Source organism: Globicephala melas, chromosome 1 (genome assembly GCF_963455315.2).
Source record: "Globicephala melas chromosome 1, mGloMel1.2, whole genome shotgun sequence".
Classification (NCBI taxonomy): domain Eukaryota; kingdom Metazoa; phylum Chordata; class Mammalia; order Artiodactyla; family Delphinidae; genus Globicephala; species Globicephala melas.
This window is the reverse complement of record NC_083314.1, coordinates 171,337,390-171,364,152: the sequence shown is the minus strand read 5'-3', so window position 1 is coordinate 171,364,152 and position 26,763 is coordinate 171,337,390. Positions and strand designations below refer to the sequence as shown.

Genomic DNA, 26,763 nt, shown 5'->3' with positions numbered 1-26,763 from the left:
AGGAGGACACAGCTGAGAGCCACCCACACCGCACGCCACTGGGGGCCCCAAGACACCCCCCATTTCAGACCTGGAGCCACTTCTGCCATGGCTAAGGAGTACTAGGGGACAGCCCAGAGCCTATGTGGGTCCCAGGGATCAAATCCACCTCCTTCATGGCACTTGCTCCAGCCCTTCTCCTCCCACTGCAGGCACAGACCCAGATGCACAGAGCCCCATGTCCCAGTCTCAAAGGATGGGAGTGTGGGGACAGGTAAAGCTGAGAGCATGACGTTGGCCGAGAGGCTGGCATATTTGGCTCAGAGGCCTAAGGGTTCACATGGGCTCTGAAGTCTTGGGCTTGTAAACTGAGTCTCCAACACCCCGAGCAAGGCCTGTGGTCAGGCTCTTGACAAGGAGGAGGACCCGGCTGTCCAGACTCCCCGAGGGAGTGCCTCCTGGGCTCGGGATGGAGATGGGCTCGGTGGGATCCGGTCGGTTACCTCGTGGACGCTCGGGTAGGGAATGTAGTCCTCCTCCGTCTGCAAAACACAAGCAGGGCAGAGGCCCAGCTGGGGTGGGGTCCTTACCCTTTACTTCCAGCCTCCCCAGAACACTTGCTGTTCAGGCAGCACCCCCGGGCTGGGGTTGCGGATGGGGCTGCTTCCTCATCTCCCCATCCCATGTGGGCTGACCCCACGAGGCAGGGACTGAGGCAGGCTTAGCTCACTGAGTGCTGGCAGCCTCTTCTGGGTCTCCTGCCTGGGGAAAAGGAGGCGCACTGCATCCCCAGAAGAGACCTCTGGACCAGTGGTTCTCAGTGCATCAGAATGGCCTGGAGGGCTCACTAAACTGATTGCTTTGCCCCACCCTTGGAGTTTCTTATGCAGTGCGTCTGGGTGGAGCCCAAGAATTTATATGCCAACAAGCTCCCAGGTGATGCCGATGCTTCTGGCCTGAGGACCACACTTTGAGAAGCCCTGTTCCAGACAAAGCATCAGCCTTGTGCCCATGAGCCCCACTTTAACCCTCATCCCTGTAGCCCTGGGTCCACTCCCCTAAGCCCAGCCACTGATATTCTTGGATTATCGGGGTCCCAAATCACCAACCATGGTACCGTGTACCTACCTGGAGGGGCTCTGCAGCTCCCACCCCAAGAAAATCCTGAGTCTAAAGAGCCTCCTCACGCCTCCTTTGGTCCCCAGCTTCCTGTTAGTCTCTTCATGAAGGCTGGGGGGTAACGAGGCTACCCCTCCCCATCTCTCCGTCTCTCCCCCTCCCCCTCAGCCGTCCCAGGCAGGAGCTACATGGAGAGGGGGAGCGTAAGCCTCCTGGGTCCTGGGTATGAGTCTTTCTGCCACTGCTGATCATAAGTGGCTTCAAGGAAAACCTTTTACGGCAGGCTATCGTGAGGGATGGGGCTTCGATTTTGCGATGGGGAAGCCTGGAGAGGCAGGGTGAGTTTACAGTGGTGCAGATGGGGTGAGGAGGAGCTGGAATGAAGGCCTACAGGCAGGGAGGGGTTCTCCACACCTTAGCCTCCTCGAGGGGTGGGGCTGGGTATACCCTGCTTCCCCCTTGGCCCCAGCACCAGCCCGCAGTAAGGCTACTTCACGAAAGGGGGGCGCAGATTCTCCTGGGCTGGCTGCTCGGCTGGGGCAGCACTTCCCCCACCCCTAGAGAGGGAGTCTGCCTCCCCCTTCCCGTCCCCTCCCATCCCCAAGCCCTTTGGAGAGCACTGCTCAGGAAGCCAAAGGCCCCCAGAAGGGTGGAGTGGTTCCAGATTCAGACCTACTTTGAGGGGTGGTGGGAAGGAGCATCGCTGTTCATCCATCCTGCTTCCCTGCAAAGAGAAGGCAGCACATCCCATCACCCCCTTCCCCTGCTGCTGGACGCAGCACCCCTTCCAGGTAGATGGTGCTGTGGAGGTGCTCCCAGGGCAGGGCGCTGGTTGCCGGGTTACTCAGGCCTCTGCCGGGCTGGCCCTCCTGGAGGGAACGGGGGCTGCGGGAGGCTGGCAGCAGCAGGGAGGGCTCGGGGCTCTGGTCACTGCTGGGAGTGGGGGCAGGGCCAGCGTGCACGCTGGTGTGTGAGCTGGGGAGGGAGGCCGCTGCATCCACACAGATACGTGTTGTTGAGAGCGAGAGGGAGAGGGAGAGAGAAAGGAAGAGGGAGGGGGGAGAGAGAGGGGGAGGGAGAGAAGGAGGGGGAGAGGTGGAGATGGAAAGACTAAGAGAGGCAGGGAAACAGGAAGATGGCAGGAGACGGGGTTTGGAGGGTGACCCGATATCAGGAAAGCTCCTGAGGTTGGTTCAAGTCCCCCGGCCGCCTCCCAACACACACCCAAGCGAAAAACACAGATGAGGGCCTGGAAGACCAGGGCTGGGGGGCGGAGGATGGCCAGGGGTCAGGCAGAGGGGGCGGGGGCTGCCCAGTTCCTTAACACCTCCCCGGACCTGCAGCCCAGCCTCTGGTTGCCCTGTGCCCTGGCATCTGTCCCTCCCCCCCATTCCACACAGGGTCCTGCAGAGCCTGTGATGCCTCTTGGGAGATGGGGGATGGTATGTGTATGCGGGGTGGGTTGAGGCACTGACCCCAGCAACCTACACAGGGATGGGAGCTGGAGAGACGCAAGTGGGGCCTGTGCCCTGGGTCAGTCAGGCAGTTGGGCACTATCAGTCCCCATCCCCAGACAAAGGGCTCTGGACAGCACACTGCCAACATCTCCTCCTGGCACGGTCTGCGAGAGCTCCCGGCCCGTCCTCAGAGAGATGTAGGGCTGCAGACACAGCAAGGGCCCCCCGCCCCCAGTCCAGCCCCCTCTGTGGCTCCCCAGAACGGGCTCCAGAGCCCACCTCACCTGCATCTTTTCAATCATCTCAAACAGATCTGTGTTCTGCAACAGAGATGGAGAGAGCAGGTCAGCACCGGGGTAGCCCAGCTGATCCTGCAAGTCTCTGAGGAGTCTCCACCTGCCCCAGCCCTCCTGGTGCCCCAACTCTGACCAAACACCGTGGACCTGTCCAAGCAGCAAGAGGGAGTGGAAGGGACCAAACACCGTGGACCTGTCCAAGCAGCAAGAGGGAGTGGAAGGGACATCATAGGATGGGGCTCTGTGCCACTGACTGGCAGAGTTTGACCAACTGCCCAGAGAAGTCTGCCCAGAGTCCAGCACCCTCCCCAGGCAGCCCACCCCACTCAGTCCCCTTCCCCAAAGGAGGAGGCTGCTGCCTCAGACAAAGAAGGTCTTGACCTTTGGGGAGAGACACACCTCCCCCATGTCACTGCAAGACTGGCAGTGCCCGGATCGGCCCACGGACCCCTCAGAAGAGCCCCAGGTCCCAACTCCAGAGACGAGCCCAGCTGGGATCCTCAGGAGAGTCTGTGGTTCCACTCACCTCTGGAAGGAGGGCCCCATCCTCCCCCCCAAGCAGTGTGGGCTGGGCGTCTGTTGGGGGAGAGAATGCTGGGATGTCCCATTGGCCCAATACCTGTGTCTGAGTCCACACATTCCCCCTCCTCCCTCCTCCCTCCTCACACTCCAGCCAGCCTCTCCTGAGGCTAGCCCGGGCACACACAGGGTTAATCCGGGCATCTGCCAGCTGTGCTTGGCAGCTTCAGCCTCTCCAGCGCCAACTCCCTACGAGCCTTCCTGGAAGGCGGCATCCTTGCCGGCTGGCGGAGCTGGGGGCTGGGCCTGGGAAGCCCCCAGAGTCTCTAGGAGAGCGCCCCTCCCCCAGCACCTCCAAGTCCTCAGTTCAGTCGGCTCCTGCTGTCCAGTGGGGGCACTGCCTGAGCTCACACACACATGTGCTGTGGGGTTGTACACCAGGAAACACACACTCCCTCTCTCTCTCTTTCTCTCTTGCTCAAACACACACAGGCCTGCACACCAATATTTAAACACAGTCTCACTGTACCAAAGAAAGCAAACACACAGAAACCCACATGCACAAACCCACCGGGTCTGTGCACATCAATTCTTACAGCTACACGCTAACACACAAATACACGTGTCAGTGTCCTACGTTACACAACAGCACATTCCCTCACACACTTACAGGTCTATGTCGCGTAAGAGCCGCACACACAAATGCAAACCCGCCCCTATGCAGATCTGCGCAACTGCACCGGTAATTGCACACGAAGCTACACGAACGCCACAAAACTACTCTCACATCCACGTGCCGAGAGACAAAATAACATGCACTCGCAGACACAGGCAGGTGTGTTCATGGAAACTGAGCCACAGAGCCCCACTGCCATGCACAAGTTCACCCTTCCCCATCAGTCACACTCCCTGTATAACAGACATGACAGACTTGATCCCATAACATTAAATGAGTTTTGAGAAAAAGAAAAAGCATGCAGCAACTATGGAAGTGGTTAATCGCCAAGGATGAGGGGCATTGGTCTGAACCACACACACACACACACACACACACACACACTACACGGAGCTGTCTGTTAAAGATCACAAGACACAGACATCCCATGTGCACACTGTGAGGCCTGTCCACAGAGGCAAAACCCACCCTGTAAAATGCACGACAGGAGTCCACAGGAGATGGTGACCCATGGCCCCTGTGGCCACACCCAACACTTCTGAGCTTGGAAGACAATTCCACAGGCAATTAGAGCAGAGACCATAGACACACATCTGCAGTCCAGGTAGACAAACACGCCTGTCAGCCAACACCTTGCACAGCAGCAACATCAGCATCCGTGCCTGGGTGAACCACATAACCTCAGCCCAGCACAGTCCCAGCACCAGTGATACAGGTGCACTGATGTCCCCCAGAATACCCCACTCAGGGTAACATGGCCTTACATGGCCAGAAACAACGCACTGGGAGTCACAGCCACATAAACACTGACACATGGTACTGTCACCCAGAGCGCACACACAGCAACAAGTGATACCCACAGATACAGCCTCACTAGTGCATCAGACGCTCTGACACATGGAAGGCTGTGAGTGAAGTGCCCCAGGGCACCAAGCAAAGTTACACTGTGACATTCAGACCCTTCCTAAAGGGGGAAGGGGATGGATGAAGTGGTCCCAAGGCTAGCGCCCACACACACACATCCACACACACGCACACACACATCCACACACACACAGAGTGCCCCCGCAGCCCAGAGCCACAGTGCAACCACGAGCACTCTGTTCCGTAGGCAGCTGCAGAAAGAGCTCAAGGCCTGGGACCCCAGGGCAGGGGTGTGCCCTGTGGCCTCGATGGCCGTGTGTCAGCCCAGAAGCTAACACACCCTCCATGACGGAGCCTCGCACACCCGCCCTGACTGGGGCAGAGCCTGCCGGGCTCCGAAGAAGTTGGGCTGATCCGTCTCCCGCAGACCCCCTCGGCCAGGCCGCCTTCGCCCTGGTCCTCACCTGCCAGCCGGCCCCAGAGGGCAGTGATCCCCTCCGATGACGGCCCGGGGGCTCCAGGGGCCGCGGCTGCGCCATCCTGAGCTCGGCCCGGCCCCGGCCCCCACCCCGGCAGCGCTTTAGCTGACCCAGCCGGCTCCGGCCCGCGCGAGCCCCGGCCCGGGCCCCGCAGCGCCGAGCTCCGCGCTCCCGGCTTCGGGCTCCCGCGGCGCGCTGCCTGCGCTGGGCTCGCCGGGCTGCCGGGCCCTGAGGGGGCGGGGCGCCAGGTACGGGCAGCGCGGGGACCGGGGCGGGGCTTCGGGGATCCGGGGCGGGGACACAGGAGGCCCCGCCCCGGACACTGCGCCTGCGCGCTCTTGCTAGCTCGTTGGGAGCTTTCGGCGCGGGCCCTTGGGCCCCGAGGCTCTTCAGCGCACCCGTAGCGTGCGTCCTCTACCTTCCCAAACTCTGGGTACCACGCCTTAGGGCCTCAGGGATGGGCTTCTTGGGCTGGGCTTTGAAGTCGGGGAGGAAGTGGCGGGGGTTGGGGCGGTTACCTTGGAGACAGAGGGCTTTTCTTGAGCATCTACTTAATGTTGGACCCTTTGCAAGTCTTATCCTCGCCCCACAACTCAAGAGGTACGAGTGTCATCCCCATTTTACAGAAGAGAAAACTGATTCCAAGAGATAAAATATCATGCTGAAGATCACACAGCTTGGAAAAGGCAGAACTAGGAATCCAGGGAAAGGCTTGGAGCTCTCTCCCCTCCCACCTCCTCACCTCCACCCTCCTCTAATGCCTGCCAGTGGCTGACCTGTACCCTCCCCTCCCCAGGCCCCATGCCCATACCTGTCCCTAACTGCCCCTGATCCTGGGAGAGGGAGGGAACAGGGCCTGCCAAGGACCCACACATGGAGAAGACTTAAGCATATGTAGGTTCTAGCTCTGGCCTTGCTACAACTTGCTGAGTAGACCTGAGTGAGTCCCTGCCACCTCTGTAGGCCTCAGGTTCCCCATCTGTAAAATATAAGGCCTCTGAAAGCCCTTCCAGCTGATCCTGCACTGTGTCTGCCACTGTACAGTGGGGGGCAGGGCCTCAGCATCCCCTCCCCAGACAGATGCTGGGAAAGCAGCAATTGCTTCCTGAGCTGTGGCCAAGTCAACACCAGCTGCTTCAGACCCTGCGGGGCAGGGCTGCCCACCAGCTCAGTGCCCAACCTCTCTTCAGCTTCCTGAAGGAGCTGTTGGCAGCTACCCACCACTCTCCATCTCCAGGGCCAAGGCCTCCTGGAAGGAACGCACCGCACCTTTCTTTCCCCCAGACCTGGCCCTGGGTCAAGCTGGAGCCCAGGAAGCCGGTGGGAACTCTGGAGATGTGTATTCCAGACACAGTGTAGCTTTGTTTTTAATAATTAACAGCAGCAAATATTGATTCACGCAGGCACTTCCAGGCCTGAGCGCTTCCGGGCACCCATCGAAATGCAGCCAGAGAAACATTCATTCCCACACTGGGAGGAGGCAAGAGCTGCTCGCATCACCGGAGACATCTGTGTGCCAGGAGTGGAGGGTGTGCACGTGTGTGCATGCAGCTGTGTAGATGTGTGTGACTGAGATCAGATGGGGACATCCTGGGTGTGCGTATTTGTGTTTGTACATGTGTTATCTGTATATACATGCATGCGTACATGTGCGAGTCTCTGAATGCATCTGCAGACATGTGAATGCACCCATGTATGTAGGTGTGGGTAGGCTGTGTATGTACATGTGTGCAGATTTCTAAATCCTCAAGCAGAAAAAATCCTACAGCAGGGCAGGGTAGGAGGGTCTTGGATAGCTCAGTGTCTATACAAATGCGGCTTCCCAGTGAGAGGGGGATGTCCTTTCTGGGTGTTCTGTCCTGCCCTGGGAACGTAATGATGCGGATAATAGTTCAGCTTCCTAATTTGAACTTTCCAAAATTACTTTCACAGTCATCCCCCAACTGCAAGCTGGCAAGGTGGGTAGAAGAGAAACTGCCACCTCTATATCACAGATCAGAACTGAGGCCCACAGAGGGGCAGGGATGTGCCCACTGGCACAGGGAGGTCAACTGCCCCTCACACTGGCTCCACCATCAACATTATAAACGCGTGCAGAGCTGGGGGAGGGGGAGTGGAGAATGTGTCACAGACCTGGGACCCCTCAGCCCCCCCACTGGTTTGCTGGGGACCCAGTCTCTCTGGGCCCTGGTTTCCTTTGCTGTCAAAGGAGTACGATGTACAGACTGTGTCTTGATTCTGGGGTCGGGGCGGGCTGTTGGGATGGGGCAGTTTGGAGCCCGCAGCCGGCTGGGCTGTATTGGCACAAATGGAGGCTTCTAGCCAAACTGGGAAGAGGGGAGGTAGCTCAGAGCTAATCTGAGAAGGCCAGCCCCAGGCTGGCCAAGCAGGCAGGACTCAGGGAGATGGGCTCTTCTAACCCTCATTTTTCCAACAGGAACACTGAGGCCCAGGAAGGGGAAGTGAACCCAGGCCTCCTACTGGATGCTTACGGGGAGAGGGACTGGGAGACTCACTTCTGAGCCCAGCTGCCATGGAGTCGCTCCCTACTTGCCAGGTCCCAGGATCCACATGGCCCAGTCTTGGGCTGTCGCCCAGGCACAGACAACAGGAGAGGATCTCAAGAACCCCTTGATACGATCCCTAGGACTCGCTGCACTTGGACCCCCTTGGAGGTGGTGATCCAAAAGTACACCATTCCTTGGACATGTGCCCTCCTGGCCTAGAAGAAGTATATGGCCCTTGTTCCAGGTCAGAGCACTGGGAAAGGAGCTTGGCAGATCCTGCCTCTGCTATTTCCCGGCTGTGTGACCTTGGGAAAACCACTTCCCCTCTCTGAGCATCTGGATCCTCATCTGGAGAATGCCTACCACCAAGGTTTGATGGAAGGACCAAGAGGCATGATATCGGTGGACGTGCTTTAGAAACTGAAAAGTGTACTACGAAAGTGACAGCTTATTACCCTCTGCATTAGAGATGCCACCAGACTAGGCACTCTGGTCAGATAACATGAGTTCTGGTCCTAGACCCATCACATCCTACCTGTGTGTCTTTGAGCAAGTAACCTAACCTCTCTGAGCCTCGATTTCTCATCTGCAAAATGGAACTAATAACAGTACTAATATAAGTACATAGTAGTTAGAGTTTGAGAATGAAATGAGATACTGCACGTAAAGCATTAAGTACCCACCTGGCACATAGGAAATCTCAATAAATGCTAGTGGTTATTACTGGTATTTGACACCCTGTATAAGTTGTTTAGTTATTTATCTCCTAACTGGACTATGGCTCCCTGAGGGCAGGGTCTGTGTCAAATTGATTTCTGGCACCTCAGTGCCCAACACAAAGTTGACCCAGGTCAGGTGCTGGGCAAACATTTGATTTTGATGATAACAACAAGAATAGCCTCATTTATAGGGAGCTTACTCTGTGCCAGATACTGTGCACAGAGTGTTTTATCATCACTTTTCACACCTGACCCCACTTCAGAGGGCGACCTCTCACAGTAGCCTGTGAAGTGGGGTATTATCATTATACCTGATTTACAGATGAGGAAACTGATGGTGATGTTGATAACGAATATAAGGAAGAATAGCTGTTTGGCCAGTTTATTCCCAGTTGTTTTGCCCCCAACAGTGCTACAGACCCTGGTTCAACTTCTGAGACTGTACCAGGCCCACCCAGGGGTGAGGAGTTGTATACCCTTGGGGGGGGCTAAACCCCAAGCAGCATCTACCCAAACATTTACTTCTGCACAGCAGTCATTCCTAGGTATCTCTTGGCCCTGGGTCGGGGCGGGGAGGGGTGTCTCCAGACCAGGGGCCGTGGGGAGACGGGCACTTACCTTAGGGTGGAGTGAAGCAGTCTGGGAGGGAGCTAAGTCCACTCGTGGCAGGTCTAGTGCCTGAGGGAAGCGCTGGTTCTGCCCATCACTCCTCCTGAAAGAGAAAAAGAGTCTGAGGTCAGGGAGGGCCCCAAGTTGGGAGATTTGTGAACTTTGGGAGGGAGAGTCACTCTCAGAGTTGGGGGACATTAAGGGGGACAGATTTCACAGAGGAGGGGGTCCTGGGTTCCCCAGGAGGCAGGAGAAGAAGGGCTTCCTGAGCGGGGCTGCCAAACAGGCTCTCCTTCCCCAGGGATCAGAGCTGTAGACAGGGTCTCACTTCCAGCTCTCCATTAGGCCTCCCTAACCCGTACTCCAGCCAAGAGGATGTCCACAGCCCATTCTGAAGATGGGCAGACTGAGGCAGGGGGGCAGTGAGGGTTGCTGTAGAGGGCTGAGCCCTGACTTCTGGACTAAGCAAGGTAGCCCAGCCTCTATGCACCTCTCCCTGAGCCTTTAGGGACAGAGTAGCCTTAAGGCTGAGAGGCCACCTGGGCCACTGCTATTATTAATGACAATAACACTAACGGACACTCATTGGGCCGACTATGTGCCAGGTCCCGTGCCAAGCCCCTCCTTCCAGGCCTGAGGGCACAGACTCATCACCACACTGGCATTCCCACTTTACGGATGAGGACCCAGAGGCACGCAGAGGTCACACAGCGGGTCAGCAGCAGAGCAGCATCTGAGTGGCGCTTGACTGACACCAAGCCCAGACTCTTTGCCCACACCCACGGCCTTCCCTGAGGAAAGGAAGCAGGTCTGGTGAGGGTGAAGTCAGCTCCTATTACCCTAGAAAGTCTGCCGAGGAGGCTCATTCTGGGGCCGGGGAGAGGAAGTGCCCAGTGGTTCCTGGGACCCAGGTGGCCCAGGGCTGGGCAAGCAGTCCTGGCTTCCACCCACCACCTAGGGCCACCCTGACGTGGCTGCACCCCCGCCCCAGTCCCTCGAAGGCTGGTCCTGAGAGGGTGAGTCATTCAGGCCACGGCCAGCTTGAGTCAGGCGGAGCTGGGACTGCCACACCCCAAGAGGGGAAGGGCCTGTGGGAACCTGGCCCAGGAAGGAGATGCTGAGGAAGGTCTGAGCCCCCTTGCTGGCTCCCCTGGGCCCAGCTACTCAGGGAGAAACAGCTCAGAGGAACTGTCCATAGCCCTGCCGCAGGCACCAGCTGCCTCTCCACCTCCCAGGGGGACTAGCACCTTAAAAGGGGGTCCTGAACTGGGGAGTGCTTGACCCAGAGGATAGACATGGTGGCAGTGACATTTCAGGCCTGTGGCATCGTTGTAGGGGAGATATTCCCAGGCACTTAACTGTTGTGTGACCTTAAATCAGTGACACACCCCTCTCAGCCTCAGTTTCCAGAAAAAAATCATCATAGAGCCTGGGCAGCTAGAAGCTATTCACTCAGTGAATTCTCTGGTATTCATGCATTCATGGGAAACTCTGGCTCCCCATGGTAGGGTCTCATTAAGTATTTGTTAAATGGATGAGTGAGTGAATGAATGAATGTTGGCAGTGGGAAGGCATTAAAGGTCTGTGAGCAAAACAATGGCCTAAACACAGGTTTCTGTAGATTACAAGGTACAGTGACACGGGGAGAGACTGGGGAAGGGGGAGTGGAGAGAGGCCCATAGAAATGGTCCGGGCAAATTCCACTGAGGCTGCCATGGGGACCCTTGAGACCGACTATGTGCCTGGAACTGTGTCAGGCATATTACACCTTCACTACTGTGCTGGGAGGCTGGCATTATTCTTCCCCTTTTTTACAGATGGAGAAACTAAAGCTCAGAGACATGAAGCCACTTCCCCTAGCAAGTGGGTGACAGGGTCAGAATTTAAAGCCAAGCCCTTGACACAGCCAGGTCAGCACGGAGAGCGGAGATTGTCCAAAGTCCAGGAAGCCCTGGAGTTGAAGCCCAGGTGAAGCTGGGTCCCCTTGATGGCAGCGATCACTGTCTCGGTGGCCCTGGCTGCCGAGTGGAGGTTTTTGCCCATGATTGAGCTATTCGGGTGCTGTCCTTCTGTCTGTCCCTTCTCATACCCCAAGGCTCAGGCTGTGGCCACTGCAGGTCAGCCTGGCAGCAGCTCCCCAACACGCTCCCCTTCCAGAACACGTCTCCGTTTCCCTGTGTCCAGGTGCCCCCTCATGCAGGACTGCTCACGTAGGCACAGGACTCGGTAGGTCTCTCAAGACCAGGGGGCTCTTGCTTCTGTTGGAGTGCTGCCCAAGGCCCTCAGCTCTCCAGTTCCTGGCTGTCCAGAGTCTGCCCCTCACAGGCAACCCCTCCACCTCAAAGGTCATTGCTGAGGCCCTAAGGGGCAGGGGAAGCGAGGGGCTCCAGGATGAGAATAGCGCAGAAATCGGAGGCCCTGGGTCCTGCCTGCCCCAATCCATCCCAGCTCTGCAGGGATAGAAGGACAATAATGACAAAAGCCACAGCCTCCCTGTGCCTTCCATGAGTTTTCTTAATCCTCACAGCGCCCCAGTGAGGCAGGTGCTCAAAATCTACCTGCTTTACACACGAGGAAACTGAGGCTCAGAAAGGTATATTAACTTGCCCAAGGTCGCACGGTTAATGAGGCAGAGCAGGCATTTGAGCCCAGGTTTGTCACTCCAGAGCCAAAGATCTGAACTTCAGAGCATGGGCAGCCAGCCCTGTGGACCCAGCACGTCACATCAGGGAAGTAATAATAACAGTAACTGGGCTTCCCTGGTGGCACAGTGGTTGAGAGTCTGCCTGCCGATGCAGACCGGGTTCGTGTCCCGGTCCGGGAAGATCCCACATGCCGCGGAGCGGCTGGGCCTGTGAGCATGGCCGCTGAGCCTGGGCGTCCGGAGCCTGTGCTCCGCAACGGGAGAGGCCACGGCAGTGAGAGGCCCACGTACCTCAAAAAAAATAATAATAATAATAACAGTAACAACAGCAAGGGCAGCCAACCCTGATGCAGGATGTACCGCGTGCAGACCCTGAGCGAATGGCTTCACTTGTATTACCTCATTTAATTCTGTTCAGAGGAGGGAACTAAGACACAGAGGTTAAGCAATGTGTCCAAGGTCACGCTGATAGTGAAATACAGAGGCTTTGAACCTCCAGCCGTCGGATCTAGACGCTGCCCTAATGTTACACTATTATCTCTTAGAAGATAGTAGCTGCTCAATCAGGGCTTCTGAAGAAATGAATAAACTCAGGTTCTTGCCTCCCTCCCTCCCCCCTCCCCTCCTGATGCCTCCTCTTCCTCGTCTTAGCCTTCCTCACCTCTCACACACCTCTCCCCCACCTTTCTAGCCCCCCATGCACTCTCCTCTGCCTCTGGTCTCCGCAGACCTCCCCCTATTTGGTTATTTTCCTCCCTCTCATGAACTTGAATCTCTCTTTCTCTCCTATCCCACCCTTGTCTCCTCCCGACCTCCATCCTTCCGTTCACACAGGGGCCTCCCAAGTCTCTGCCCGCTCCCCATTTCTCTGGAAACCTTCCTGACCCTAGGGCCTGGCTCAGCTTAAAATGCTTTGCCTTCTTCCTGCACACGCAGCAGCTGGGACATGGGGAACTCTCCCCACTTTTCCGTTCCCTTGGCCAGGACCGTAGTCATAGCTGCACGGCGCTCTACAGTTTACATAGACATTGTCTCATTCAATCACCATGGCAGTTTTGTGAGCTTGGATTATTATCAGCCTTTTTCCAGATAAGAAAACTGAGGCTGAGAGAGGTTAAGTGACAAGCCCAAGGTCACTCCAGGGAAAGGGCAGTGCCGGGGTTGCACTCTAGCCCAGGGTTCTTCTACTACATGCATCACAGCCGCTCTCAACCCAGGCCCTCAGTCCTGTCACCCAGCCCCCAGCGGCCTCCCCATCACAGCCCCAGGTTCCTGCCGCCACCGCCAAGCATCTTCTCTAGGTCCAGCTCCAATGCTGCCCTGTCTGGCCTGGACACCTGCCTGTAGGTACAGGACACCTGGACACAGGAATAGGCAGCAGCCAGAAAGGAGGTGACTTGCCCAAGGTCACACAGAAAGCCAGAGCCCACCTGGAGTCTGGGCCAGCCACATTCCAGGGTCACCTTCCGGCCCTGCAGGTGTGTGGCCACCAGCCATCTGGCCCTAGCTCCCCTCCCTCTTGGAGTGCCCATCTCTTCCAGGGAAAGGGTGCAGCGGCGTGTGTGGGGAGGGACCCAGTGGCCCAGCTCCTGAGTGGGATGGGCCAGGCCGGAAGCTGCTGCAGACAGCTCCCGGTAACTTGGCAACTGTCACTGCACCTCCTCCCCCTCCCTTATCTCCATGTTGAGGTAACAGTAATAATTGCAGTGTCGTGAGTGCAGCTTTTTCTACTTTTCAAAAGCCCTCTTTATCTGCTCACTCCTGGAAGTCTCACCGGAACTGGAGCGGGAGATAAGGTAGTCGCTATCCCAGAAGGGTAAACTGAGGCTCAGAGAGGATAAACAACCAACTTGAAGTTACCCAGCAAGGCGGGAGCAGATTAGGAACTAGAACCAGGCCACCACCGGTCCAGGGCCACAGATGCTGCGCTGGGGTGGGGGGCCTCTCAGGGGGTGTCCACACTCTGCAAAACTGCAGGTCAGACCCAGGTGTGATTGGGGAGAAAGGGAAGACGGAGGACAGGTGACCAGATGCCTCCCTGGGTTGCTTCCCACCTGTTAACCAGCTGGAGAGTTGGTGGGAGGGTCCTGTCTTTTATCTGCAAAATGAGAGACAATGTACCCACCTCCTAAGCCACGGATTACAGTAAGCAAGTAAGCCCAGTAGAAGTGTTTGCCATTATTATTATTATTATTAGCCGCTCTCCCAGAGAACCCACCCTTTCAGGGCACCAGAGGGGTGGCTGAGCTATCCTGCGAGTAGGACTTGGCCCTTTGGCCATTCCGAGAGAGCTGCCCTGAACGGAGGCCCCCAGGTGGGTCTGACCCCTGCTGAGTCTCCCAGCCTCATCCCCCGCCCCCACCCGCCGCTTCCTGCCCTAACCTGGCTGGGCTGCAGGCAGCTTTCCAAACGCGCTGTTTCCCAGGGCTGAGCCTCTGCACAGGCTTTGCCCTTTGCTGGGAGCTCCTTTTTCCTTCTTTTCTCCCCGGTAAACCATTCATGCTTTAAAATGCAATTGAAACAGGTGAAACTCTGGTGGCCAGAGCAGGTGACACATGACCACCAAGGCAGGAGTCCTGTGACGGGGAGCAGGGTAGCCGGGCAGGTGCTGGACGGCACACACACCAGTTGGGAATCCAGTCCTGGGGGGTGTTGGGAGGGCAGAAGAGGGGCTCAGCCAACCAACGAACATAAGGCTGAGAAGGATTTGTCGGGGGCTAGCCCAGGACCGGGGCCTAAGGGGTCCAGGCCAGCCCAGCACTGGTCACCAGAGCTCAGGGTCCCTTGAATCTCCCTGGTCTTCATGAGATCAACCGGTTCTACCAAACTGGTGATTCACGTTGGGGCGGGGGGATGGGGAAAGGGCACAGACCTCAAAGTGAGAAGGGGTCCTGCCCCGGAGGGTCACTCCTGTGAACCTTCAGTCCCCTGAGAGAGGGCCCTCTGGATGGGCTTGGGAGGCTGCCCGTGCCCCCCAGCCGCGGGGTCAGGTCTGAGGGGACTCCTGAAACCAGAGGCTACAGGCCGCCCTGGAACTGCCCCCTCCCCCCGGGGGCCACAGAAGCCCATTGTCTCCGGAGCTCAACCATCCGGCACCGCTTGCCCCTGGCCTTGCCAAGGTGCCAGGGAAGGTGGCCAGGGGCAGCCGGTGAGCAAGTTTCTGAAGCTAGGCCTGGGCCCCCTCTGGGGGCCCTTGGGGAGGGGTGGCGAGAGCAGGGGCGTCGGGGACACAGGCATGGCTGCTCCTGGCTCTCCTTTCCCCAGGCACCTTTGACCTCAGCCAGGACTCAAGAGGGAGTGTTGAGGGCACAGGAGACAAGGTGGGGTCGGGGGGGGGGGCGAGCCAAGCGCTGTGATGTCCTGTAATCCTTACAACAGCTCTGACTGAGGCTGCTGTCATCCTCACACCATTTCAGAGATAAGGAAGCAGAGGCTCAGCTAGGTTGCAAGATGGGCCGGGGTCTCGCAGCCGCCCAGCTGCAGAGCTGGCAGGGCCCCCCTGGGGGCAGGAGGAGAGGATCTCAGGCACCAGGCAGGGCAGAGGGGAGCGGGAAGGGGGCTCGGGGGCACCGCACCCTCACCCTGAGCTGGCTGAGCGCCGAGACAACCGGATCCCAGAGCTGCGCCAGGCAGCGGCCTCCTGAGCAAACAACAGGTTGGCAGCCCCGAGAGGAGGTCATGGGACTGGCCCCCACCCGGGGCACAGCACCTGGGAGCCGGGCCTCCCATCTGCCAGCTGCCCGCCAGTGCCTCCCCTGCCCAGGTGGCCCAAGGCCTGCAGCAGCCTAAGCCTGACCCTCCTCCTCCCCGGGGACTGACCCCTCCCTGCACCGGGGGGCAGGAGGGAGGAGTGACGCTGAGGTGACCGAGCCTCCCTGCTCCCTAATAACAACATCCGCTTATCCCGCCTGGCACTTTACAGTTTACACACTTCCTTTGCTCTAGACCCTCCCTACAGCCTCACAAGGAACCGAAGGCAGGTAACGTTCGTCACCTCCATTCTACACAGAAGGAAAGTGAAGCCGGGACAGAGCTGATGACTCGCCCATGGTATCACACCCGACGCCCAAACCCAGCAGCTCTAGCCCTTGCCCACGTGGGCACAGGACAACTTACCAATGGGCCGGCACAGGCCGCCGCCCTTAGCACCCAGGGAAAGGGTGGCCGGAGCTCGTGCGCAGGGGCCTTCCCAGCACCCATCGGCTGCTCAGTCTTAGCGCCACCCGCGCTCCACCTCCCTCCTTAACCTTATCGTTCTTTCCCAGCCTTTGCCGCCCAGGGGGTCTCCCTTGCTGAACTCCATGCATTCCTTCGCTCACTCACTCCATCACCCACCCACTCCCCCATGTGCCCTTCATTCCTGTGCTTAGTCACTCATTCAGGACACACGTCCTGACGCCCGCTCTGGGCCAGACAATGGTGCTGGGCATTGGCATCAGAGCCAGGCCTCACCCACCTCAAAGCAAAGCCCAGTGACACTGCCCGGCCTGTTCTCTAGCTGTGCCTGCTGCTCTGTGGCCTCACTGCTCAGATGCTAAACCCTGCAGTGCTGAGGCCTTGTTAAATCTATCCGTCTTCCTCCTAGCCAGTGGGTTTGCTCCCTCATGGGTTCCAGGCCACTGGTGAGCAGAAGCTGAGAATACCGTAGGTGTTGTTCAATAAATTACAAGCTCCTGCCCGGAGAGACAGCATAACATCAGAGGTGTGGGCCCTGGAGCCAGACTGCCTGGGTTTATATCCTAGCTCTGCCACTTAACAGCTGTGGGACTTGGGCAAGTTACTTAATCTCTCTGAGCCTCAGTTTCCTCATCTATAATTTGGGGGTAACAACTGTGTCTGCCTCCAAGGGTTGTCGTGAGGATTAAATGAGTTCATACATGTAAAGTATGTAAATATTAACCATGAGCATTTCCTGGCCTTCCCTTCTCTCTTCCTTTTTTCCTTCCTCTGTAGGCTGCTGAGGACTGAGGCAGGGCTCCTGGGTAAAAGTCGTGAGAAGGTAGACCAGAGTCCAACATGAGAAATAATGTGATGAATAGAGCCATGTAAGGTACTGAGCTCCCCGTCAAGCAAAGGCAGGAAGGGATGAAGGGGGAGATGCCAAAGTATGGGAACAGGGAGAATAATGGGAGCATGGGGGTTCACTAGATGACCTGCCAGGCACCTCCCACATGTGGAATCGATTCCTCTTGACTCCAGGGTCTGTGGTCAAAGGCAGAGGCAGTGGATAAATTCCCATTCTTTCGAGGAGATGGACTTTCCTGGGTCTCCCGTGACACATGGATTGCTGCTACTTCTCTGCCGGTTTGCTTGCCACACCCATTAAGGATGAAAATGTCCACACGCTTTGGCCCAGCAACTCCACTTCTAGGCATTTATCCCCCAGAAATACTTACAAAAAAGCACAAAAATATATGAACAGAGGACATTCACTGCAGCAGGGTTTGCCATAGCTGAAACCTGGAAGCTGGTTAAATACACAAGGCATGTGCCAACCATGGAAGACCATGCAGTGGTGACAAAGGAGGTTTCTAGTCCTGACGGAAAAGGGAATTTGAGGTATACTGTTAAGTGAAAAAAAACAGGCTGCCCCCAAAAAATCTCACTTGTAAAACTTTTAAATTACATGTAAAAGTTCACATGGGTTATCTCTGGGCAACAGGACCACTAGGAACTTCTGCCTTCTACAGGATATATTTCTCTGTATTGTTTGGATTTTTACAACGAGCACTGATTAGTTTTGTCATTAGAAAAAAAAAAAAGAAAGATTAAAACAACTGAGTCCTTTGAGTCAGCTGAGTACCTGACTCCTTTACCTTCCTCAATCATCTTAAGAAAGAGATACTCTTCACTCCGTATTCCAAGGAGAAGCTGACACAGAGGGAGGTTAAACAACATGGCCAAGGTCCCCCAGCAGCAGTGAGAGAGCTGGGCTGTAACCCTCGTCTGGCTGACTCTGAAGCCCACGCTCTTTCTCCTACACAAGGCACTCTGCTCTGAGGGGCAGGGAGGAGAGAAGGCAGGAGAGAAGCAATCCAGGCTGCTGGGCTCGGGGCTATACCCTGGGACCTCAGCTGTCAGGTCCTGGGAGCCAGGCCAGCCACGGTCAGCCTGTGCGGAGACAAGGCTGTCTGCCTCATTTGCAAATGCAAATAAATGAAGCCTCTGCTCCTGGCGTCAGGTCCCGGCCCGAGCTGCCCCAGGCTAGCAGGCTGGCAGGTGCCCAGCCCCACCCCTGGAACCACCCCCCCAAGGCCTCAAGGTCGCCAGGCGGATGGGCATGCACTGGGGCTCTAAATAACTTTCCAAGTTGATCAACGTGTTTCTGGAAGAAACTGGCGTTTTAAGTTCCTTGCCGCCTTCTCAGTGAAAGCCTGGAGAGGAGAGGAACACAGATGCGTGCTCCTGAGTCTGGCTGGACCAATGGACAGATCTAGAAGCCAGATGGACTTGAGTTCAAATCCTGACTTGGCCAAGCTCTAGCTGTGTGGCCTGGGGAGAGTCACTTCACCTCTCTGAGCCTCAGTTTCCTCAGCTGTAAAATGGTGTTGATAATTCCTCCACGCAGGGCTGCTGGGAGAATTCAGTGAGATAACGCGTATGAAAGTACTGCCCAAGCTAGGGGCCACCTTCCATGTGCAGGGGAGGGTTATGATCCTGCACACTGTGGGGGTGGTTGGGAGGGGGCATGTGCACATCTGTGCAAATGTGGAGTGTGCAAAGGGCTGGATCAGAGGGCGCTGCTCCACAAAATCAGCAAGCAGCTGGGGCGAGTGTCTGACACTTCTGCTGGGAGCCGGCACGGGGTTTTCTGCAGTGCTGTCTGCTGGTGCGACAGGGTGTGTGCAACTCCGTGGGTGAGGATGTAGGTGGGAGGCCTGGCAGGAACGTGAAGTGTGGGTGGGAGAAAACACGCTCGTGTCTGGGGCGTGCGTGGGTTTGTAGGCGAGCATGTTTGTGTCTATCACGTCATCCACCTGCCTAAAAGCCCCCCCGTGGCTTCCCGCCACGTGCAGGATGGAGATTCGACTGCCTCACGTGGCCCACGAGGCCCTGAGCGTCTGTCCCACCTCCCAGCCTTTGCACACACCGTACCCTCCACCTGTTCCACCCTCCCCCGTCATCCCCCATCACACCTACATGCTACACTCTTTTTTTTTTTATAAGCAGATATTCATGTTTAATTTTTATTTATTTATTTATCTTTGGCTGTGTTGGGTCCTCGTTTCTGTGCGAGGGCTTTCTCTAGTTGCGGCAAGCGGGGGCCACTCTTCATCGCGATGCGCGGGCCTCTCACTATCGCGGCTGCGGAGCACAGGCTCCAGACGCGCAGGCTCAGTAGTTGTGGCTCACGGGCCTAGTTGCTCCGCGGCATGTGGGATCCTCCCAGACCAGGGCTCAAACCCGTGTCCCCTGCATCGGCAGGCGGACTCTCAACCACTGTGCCACCAGGGAAGCCCCATGCTACACTCTTATACAGTCTTTCTGGAGCCCCCTCCTCAGGCTGGGTCAGGTTGCCCCTACCCTGACCAGCTTTCCCAGAAGCCTGTCCCGGGTTTGCACTTGTCACAGTGTGACTATCAGATCACGGGGCTTCTGCAGTGTGGACCCGACCTGTTTGGGGGCCTGGCACACAGTCGCTGCCCGATTATGATATGCTACACAAGTGAATGCGTATACAGCTGTATGCTCGTGACGAAGCTGCCTGGACAAGAGTCAAGTCTAGGAGTGTGCACAGGAAAAACGTGCGTGTGTATAGGGGGCATCTCAAAGAACCTCTGGCCCGTGGGTGGGCCAGATCTGGGAAACGCCGGAGCACGCTATGACTGGTACTCAGGCCCAGGTTGGCTGCAGAGAGAGAGAAAGCCAGCCAAGGTTCCTTTGCTCCCCTCCCCCAAACCCCTCCTGAAATAGGCCCCGGGTCTCTGCACCAGACCCCAGAATACTTCTGGGCAGGGGGATCAGCCAGGTGGTCGTCAGGCTGGCCTCCTGCCTGTGCCCTGCAGTCGGCCCCACCCCTGCAGTCGGCCCCACCCCTGCGGGCTCAGAGGCTCCGCCTTCTGCCACACGCCCCATCTCACCGGAGGCCCAACCCAAGCCTGGTCTTGCATGCCTGCCCACAGTGCCCACCCCCCTCCCCCAGGCCTGCCTCGTGAGCAGCAGTTCTTCTGAGAGAGGATGGGCCTCCAACACCCCTGCCTACTCAGCCACCTTCCACATGCTGTCAGGAGATGATCTGGAATGTTCCAGATTTGGGGAAGGGAAGGAATCTTGTTCCCGCCCCAAGGCCTTTACACATACTCTGCCCTCTGCTTGGATCACCCTTCCCACAGTCAGTTCCTTCCCATTCAGGCCTTGAGAGGCCCTCCCCGATACCCTTAGCAAAGGGTATCCCCTCCCCAGCCACCCTGTCACTCACTACCCACTACCCATGTGAATTCACCTTATTTGCCCATTAGCTCGTTTTGCATCTGTCTCCTGCATTGGAAGGTGACCTGCATGAGGCCACACACCAGGCACCTCAGGTTCGCCGCTGTATCCCCAATTCTTAGACGACACGTGGCAGGGACTTGATAAGTATTTGTTGAATGAACAAATGGCTAACGAGGGACTTCCCTGGTGGCGCAGTGGTTAAGAATCTGCCTGCCAAGGCGGGGACAAGGGTTCAAGCCCTGGTCTGGGAAGATCCCACATGCCGCGGAGCAACTAAGCCCATGCACCACAACTACTGAGCCTGCGCTCTAGAGCCTGCGAGCCACAACTACTGAGCCTGCGTGTCACAACTACTGAAGCCTGCGTGCCTAGAGCCCGTGCTCCGCAACAAGAGAAGCCACCGCAACGAGAAGCCTGCGCACCACAACGAAGAGTAGCCCCCGCTCGCCGCAACTAGAGAAAGCCTGCGGGCAGCAACAAAGACCCAATGTAGCCAAAAATAAATAAATAAAATAAACAAATTTATTTTAAAAAAAACAACAAGCAAATGGCTAACGAATCCTTGAAAAGATCCTGTGAGGTGAATATTGTCCCTGTTTATAGGTGTGGAAACTGAGGTTCAGAGAGGTTAAGTCTCTAGTCCAGGGTCACACAGCAATCAGTCAGACCAGGTCAAGATTAGGGACTATCAGACTCCACTAGAACCCCAGCACGACAGTGTTTTGTAGCTAACCTTCCCATTTTATAGATAGGAAAATGAGCCTCAGAGAGTGAGAGTGCTGTTTCTGCAGGTTACCGGGGCTTCCCATGGTCTGAAAGAGCTGCACTGTTAGGCTGCGCTGGCCCTTTAAAAGCACCTCCTCACTCCTCTCACCCTGAGGTGGTGACAACTAATAACCCCGCTGCACAAAGGAAGAAACCATGCCTCAGCCAGGGAGGTACTGCCCAAGGTCACCCAGCCAGGACTCAGTGCAGACCTGGCTGGCTGCAAAGCCAGCATTCTCAGGGCCAGTGTCAAGGTCAGTGCCCATGGCTAGGAGCATGCTCAAGTGTGGGCAGGTCTTGCCTCCCGGCAGGCAGTGAACTTCCAGAGGGCAGAGTCCACACACTGAGCGATTCTGCCCCCACTGCAAGGACCAGCTTGTAAGGATGACACGGCAGGGACCACGATCGCTGGCATCACTTTGGTTTGGACCTTGGCATACATTTCTCACTTAATCCCCACAACAATCTTCAGGGTAGGTGCTTTTATGGTCTTCAATTTATAAGACCCAGAGAAGTTATCCTCCATTGTACACAGCCCCAGACTGACAGCACAGAGCAGGGCAGCCCTTACAGTGGGGAGTGCCCATCTTACAGTGGGTGACAGGCAGCCCCGGCAGGCCTCTGCCCCATCGTGGCTTGGGGGTTCAGACCCTCTAGGGCACCCACAGGAAGTCCCAGTGGGGCTAACAGGGACATGAGCTGGTGGCTGCCTCTCCCACTGTCCGTTGCCAGGTCCAGTTCCGTCCTGTGCCCAGCAAGTGCCACCAAATGCTTTTCTCCTCCACGTTGCTGACCTGCCACCTCCTCTTCTTGGAACACTCTCTTGGCACTGGCCCTCTCTCCCACACCATACACGCACAGACACTCTGCCACTTGGCCCATTTCAACTTGTTTTGTGAGTTTCAGCTTCTGGGTCATCTCCTCCAGGAAGCCTCCCCTGATTCCCAGGTAGGGGAGAGGAGTCCTTCTCTGAGCTCTCAGAACTCCCCACATCTGCCCCATCAACACGTATCACCACCCCCCCCCCCTTAGAACGCTCTCTTTCCTTATTCTCCCCCCTGCCCTTGAACTCCACGAGGGGAGTGGCCTTGTCTGTCATCTCCATTGCCATGTCCCCAGTGTCCAGCATGGGGTTTGGTTGGCCCTTGGAGGGCATTCCCACATTAAATATTTGTTGAATTAATTTGCTAAATGAAGGAATGACTGTCTTGGGAGAGACCCTGAGCAGAGGAAAGTCTTTATGGGATTTAGGGATATCAGAAAGGTCCCCTCCTTAATCACTTCTCAAATAAGCCACCTCCACAGGGCCTAAAATTCTAGCACTAAAATTTTAATGAGTCTCTCTTTGGTTTAATGTGTCTTTTCTCTCAAAATGCAAATGCTCAGGGAGAGGGAAAACATCCACTGAGTGCACACAATGAACTTATTTCATTCTTAGCCCCCCGTGGGGTACGGAGCCTGGTTCTTATTGTCATGAGCAATCTGAGGTTCAGAGAGGCAAAAGTAGCTTGGGCAAGGCCACACAGCAAGTAAGAAAAGTTGAAGTTGGTATCTGGACTCAGATCTGCCTGAAAACAGAACCCCCATCTTTCTTTGCACCTCCCAAACAAAGGGACCTAAGCCTGAGCGCTGCTGGGATGTAGAGGCAAGCAGGGCCAACCAGACTGGGAAACTTAGAGCTGCAAGTGCCCTCCAGGACCATCTCTGCCTCCCTTTTTTTTGACCACACCTCTTAGCAAGCAGGATCTTAGTTCCCTGACTAGGGATCGAACCCATGCTCCCTGAAGTGGAAGCGCGGAGTCTTAACCACTGGACTGCCAAGGAAGTCCCCCATCTCTGCCTCTTGATTGTGCTGAAGGTGGGCATGGGGAAACTGCCCAAAGACGGGGATTCACTTCCCAAGGTCACACAGAAACATAGCGGCAGACCCAGGACCAAAACCCATCTGAAGGAGACTTCCTCTTATCTCCTTAAGTTAGGGAGGCCTCTTTCCTGGAAGAGGGGGCCTCTCTGGTCTGGAGTCTCTCCTAGGCGTCCCCCCTGCCCAAGAAGTGGCCTTCCCCAGGAGTGGGCATTGTCTGGCCCTAGGAAGGCAGAGAGGGACAACTAAGGGGGCTTCGAGGCCTGCACAAACTGAGCTAAATAGAGGATGTAAAGGAGGGTGGGCTAGGATGAGTGACTGTTTAGACAAGAAAGAGTGGACCTGGGGATACAAAATCCCCATGCTTGTCTCACTGAAGGGCCACTGTCAGGGATGGGACACCCAGAAGGTGCATCTAGCTCAGGCAGCTGGTTTGAAGTAAGGAAGAATTTTGAAATCCATCTGAGTTGCTCAGGAATGGAATGGGATACTTCAAGGGTAGTGAGCCCCCCATCACTAGGAGTGAGCGACAAAGGCTAGTCAAGGAGCTGCCAAGAGGTCATGATGGTCTCAGCCAGGGACGATGAGCTCCAGGAGGGCTACAAAGCCACTGAAAAAAAGGTACGATCTCCTCAGGGGCCCCCCACTGTCTTCTTCCAATATTCAAAGGGTTGTGAACCAAGGGAGGGTTCCTTGTTTAGTGGGAGGCCATAGGAGGGTGCCTCAAACATTTCTTCCATCTCCAAAGATTCTAGGAGGCCCAAATTCTCTGATTCTAAGATTTCACAAAGCCAAGAGTCTGAGACTCTGTGGTTCTGCATGTCAGTCACTGATGTTGCAGCCAGACTCCTACTCTGCCTGCGAGACTCTCAGTCTGGCCCCTCCCCCTTTCTAAATCCACCCCTGGCTTCACTCTCCCACATCTCTTCAGCCACACCAGCCTCCTTCCTGTTCTGAGGACACACCAAACTCACTCCTGCCTCAGGGCCTTTGCATCTGCTGCTTTCTCAAGTGGCTCTTCTCATTCTCCAGATTTTGGTTCAAATGCCACCTCCTCGGAAAAGCCTTCCATGACTCCATCCATCAGCCCACAGCTTCATAGTACAGGGTGATGCACAAGCTGGAGCCCAGCTGCTTGTGTTCAAATCTCAGCCTGGCCAAGAGACCTTGAATAAGTTACTTGGCTTCTCTATGCCTCAGTTTCCTCAGCCCTAAACCAGGAGTAATGACAGTACCTGCCTCATGGGGTTGTGAGGATTAAATTCATCAATATATGGAAAGGGCTTTGGAACACGGCATGCTGGCTAAGCTCCAAGTAAGGATCAGCTCTTGTTAGCATGTACTCTTGCTTTAAAATTCAGCACAACCATCAGAGTTTGTCTTTTGGTATTTTGGGGGGGTGTCTATTTATAGACTGTCTCCCCTACTCCCTGTTTGACACATGAGGAAACTGAGGTTCAAAGAGGTGAAGAACTGACCAAATGAATCTCTCTGAAGATAGGGACTGCGCCTGTCTCATTTTCCGCTGAACCTGCAGTCCCTAGAACTGTGTCTGGCTTACAGTAGGTGTTCGGTAGTTCCTTATAGCTGAATGAATGATGAATAAATGACCAAGACTACCGTCACTCTGAGGTGCTGTGCAGCCAGGAGCCTGTGCACCTAAGACTCTATAGCAGCCTGCCTCTGCCCACCCTAGTCCCAAATGACTCTCAGCTCAATCAAGGTCCCAGCCTCTCTCAGAAGTAGCTGCTGAGACAGGCAGACTAATGAGCTGGGCACCAGCATCCACGCTCCTGTCCCCCGCGGAACCCCCTCACCCAGGCTGGGCTGGGGGAATGAGGCAGGAGCTGCCCTGGCGTTCGCCCTGAGGGATCCCTGCTCAGAGGTGTGGTGGCAGGTGTGGGCTCAAGAAGTGGTAGCTAGCTCCCCTGTCCTGTGCTCTGCCAGCTGCCTACCGGGGTCCTGCCCACCAGATGCATAATAGAAAAGGAGGCCCAGCAGGCTGTGCCCGCCTGGCATTTCAGAACCACTAATGAGGCCAGCCTCATGCTTCCTGCAGCAGCACACAGGCTCCCTCCGCCGCCCAGGGCCTCCGGCTCAGTGATTACAGAAAGGAACCACCTGAGGACAGGGGCTGCCCACCCAAGACCCCCAGTCGGCACAGGCAGCCTCCAGGAGAGCTGGAGCTAAAGGTACAGGCTCAGGCTGACCCTGCTGCCAGTCTTGTTCACCACTCACAGACTGTGTTCCCCTGGGCCAGCCAGGTCCCCTCTCTGAGCCTCAGTTTCCTCATCTGTAAAATGGGAGACAGATAGTAATAGTCTCTACTTTGTAAAGCTGGTATGAGGATGGAATGAAATAATTTAAATGAAGTTCTCAGCCCAGGGCCTGAGACCTGGGAAATGTTTCATATATGGGAGCAACTGGTACCATTACTATCACGGGGAAAAATCTCAGTGACCAGAGAGGCCCTCCCGGTGGGACACAGGGGGCTGGGCAGTGCCCTCTGCTTTGGAGGTGTTCCAGGATTATCTCACTCTCCTCGTCCTCCTCTCTCACCGCGTAACCAGGATTTTTCTCATTCCTGTGGCTTCCTTGTCTCTGGCCAAGGACCCTTCCCTGGCAGGAGGAAAAGCTGGATTCAAATCCAGCCTTCGCCAGCTGTGCAACTTTGGGCCAGAGTCTTCAATGTTCTCAGTCTTGGTTTTGGCCTCTATAAAGGGGACACTAAGGCCAACTTTCAGGACTGTCATCATGACTTAATGAGGCCACCACAGTAAAATGCCCAGCAGGCACTGGCACTGAGTCCTTGCCAGGTCCTGCTCTTCCTCCGAGGGGCCCAGCTTTAAGGTCAAAGCTGAACCTCCTCTTCCCAGGGTATTTCCAGAACCCACCTTCCCTGCACAACTCCACCTAGCCATTCCCCCATTCTGACACTGTTCCACCTCCCTCCTCCCCCCACCATTTGAATCCACCGTAATGTCCATTAGGGCTGCGGAACCAGAGTCACCCACTATCCCACTGGCTCCTAATCCCCCTACTGGGCCTCATTCCTTGGCATTTGCACACTTGTTCTGTGTTCTTTCACTGTAGATAATCTGCTGATGAGAGGCAGGGGGTAGGGGAATCCAGCCATGATCACGTCTGGTCTCTACCAGGCCTCACTGCTCCCTTGATCCAAGCCCCTACCTCTTAATCCTTTTTAAAAATACACGGTGAGGGCTTTCCAGGTGGCGCAGTGGTTGAGAGTCCGCCTGCCGATGCAGGGGACGCGGGTTCGTGCCCTGGTCTGGCAAGATCCCACATGCCGCGGAGCGGCTGGGCCCATGAGCCATGGCTGCTGAGCCTGCGCATCCGGAGCCTGTGCTCCGCAACGCGAGAGGCCACAACAGTGAGAGGCCCGTGTACCGCAAAAAAAAAAAAAATACGTGGTGAAAACCACACCCCCTCTCAGTCTACCTGACAAGGTTTCACCTCTTCCACCCTCTGGACACATTCAATTCAATCCCACAAACATTCATTAAGCATTTACTGGGTTTGGGCAGCTGGGCAAGACTGTGTGGAGGATGGAGAGATGAGAAGAGTACAGCCCAGCTCTTATGGGACTCATGCTGGAAAGTGGGCCTAAGTCAAAAGTAACTCAAGCAACCTCTGCTTTCAAGGACCTCAGACCCTGCCTCACACCACACTCTTGTGTGGATTCGTTCAACTCAACTGAGGTCAACTCGCTGAAAGATCCAATTCATTAAATACCATTGAGCACCAAATGGGGCTCAGAGAGGGGAAGTGACCTACCCAAGGTCACACCACTAGTGTGTGACAGAGGCAGATTCAAA

At 56.1% G+C, this 26,763-nt stretch overlaps 1 protein-coding gene across 11 annotated transcripts in view; it reads right to left on the bottom strand.

Moving 5' to 3' along the window:
• Window positions 1-26,763, bottom strand: part of RAP1GAP (RAP1 GTPase activating protein) — a 66,070-nt gene that overhangs the window by 20,137 nt on the left and 19,170 nt on the right. For 10 of the 11 annotated variants that reach the window (XR_009566313.2, XR_009566314.2, XR_009566305.2 and 7 more), the window contains 4 exons: window positions 9,234-9,327; window positions 2,840-2,875; window positions 1,775-1,822; window positions 483-521 (listed from right to left, as the gene is read on the bottom strand). Coding sequence is in view for 4 of the 11 variants with exons in the window: in XM_070045817.1 (XP_069901918.1) it covers window positions 483-521; window positions 1,775-1,822; window positions 2,840-2,875; window positions 9,234-9,327 (217 nt within the window). In the remaining 7 variants the exon portion in view is untranslated. Of the gene's footprint in view, window positions 1-482; window positions 522-1,774; window positions 1,823-2,839; window positions 2,876-5,374; window positions 5,508-9,233; window positions 9,328-26,763 lie in introns of those variants that run through there. The other variant, XR_009566310.2, reaches the window with a different exon arrangement.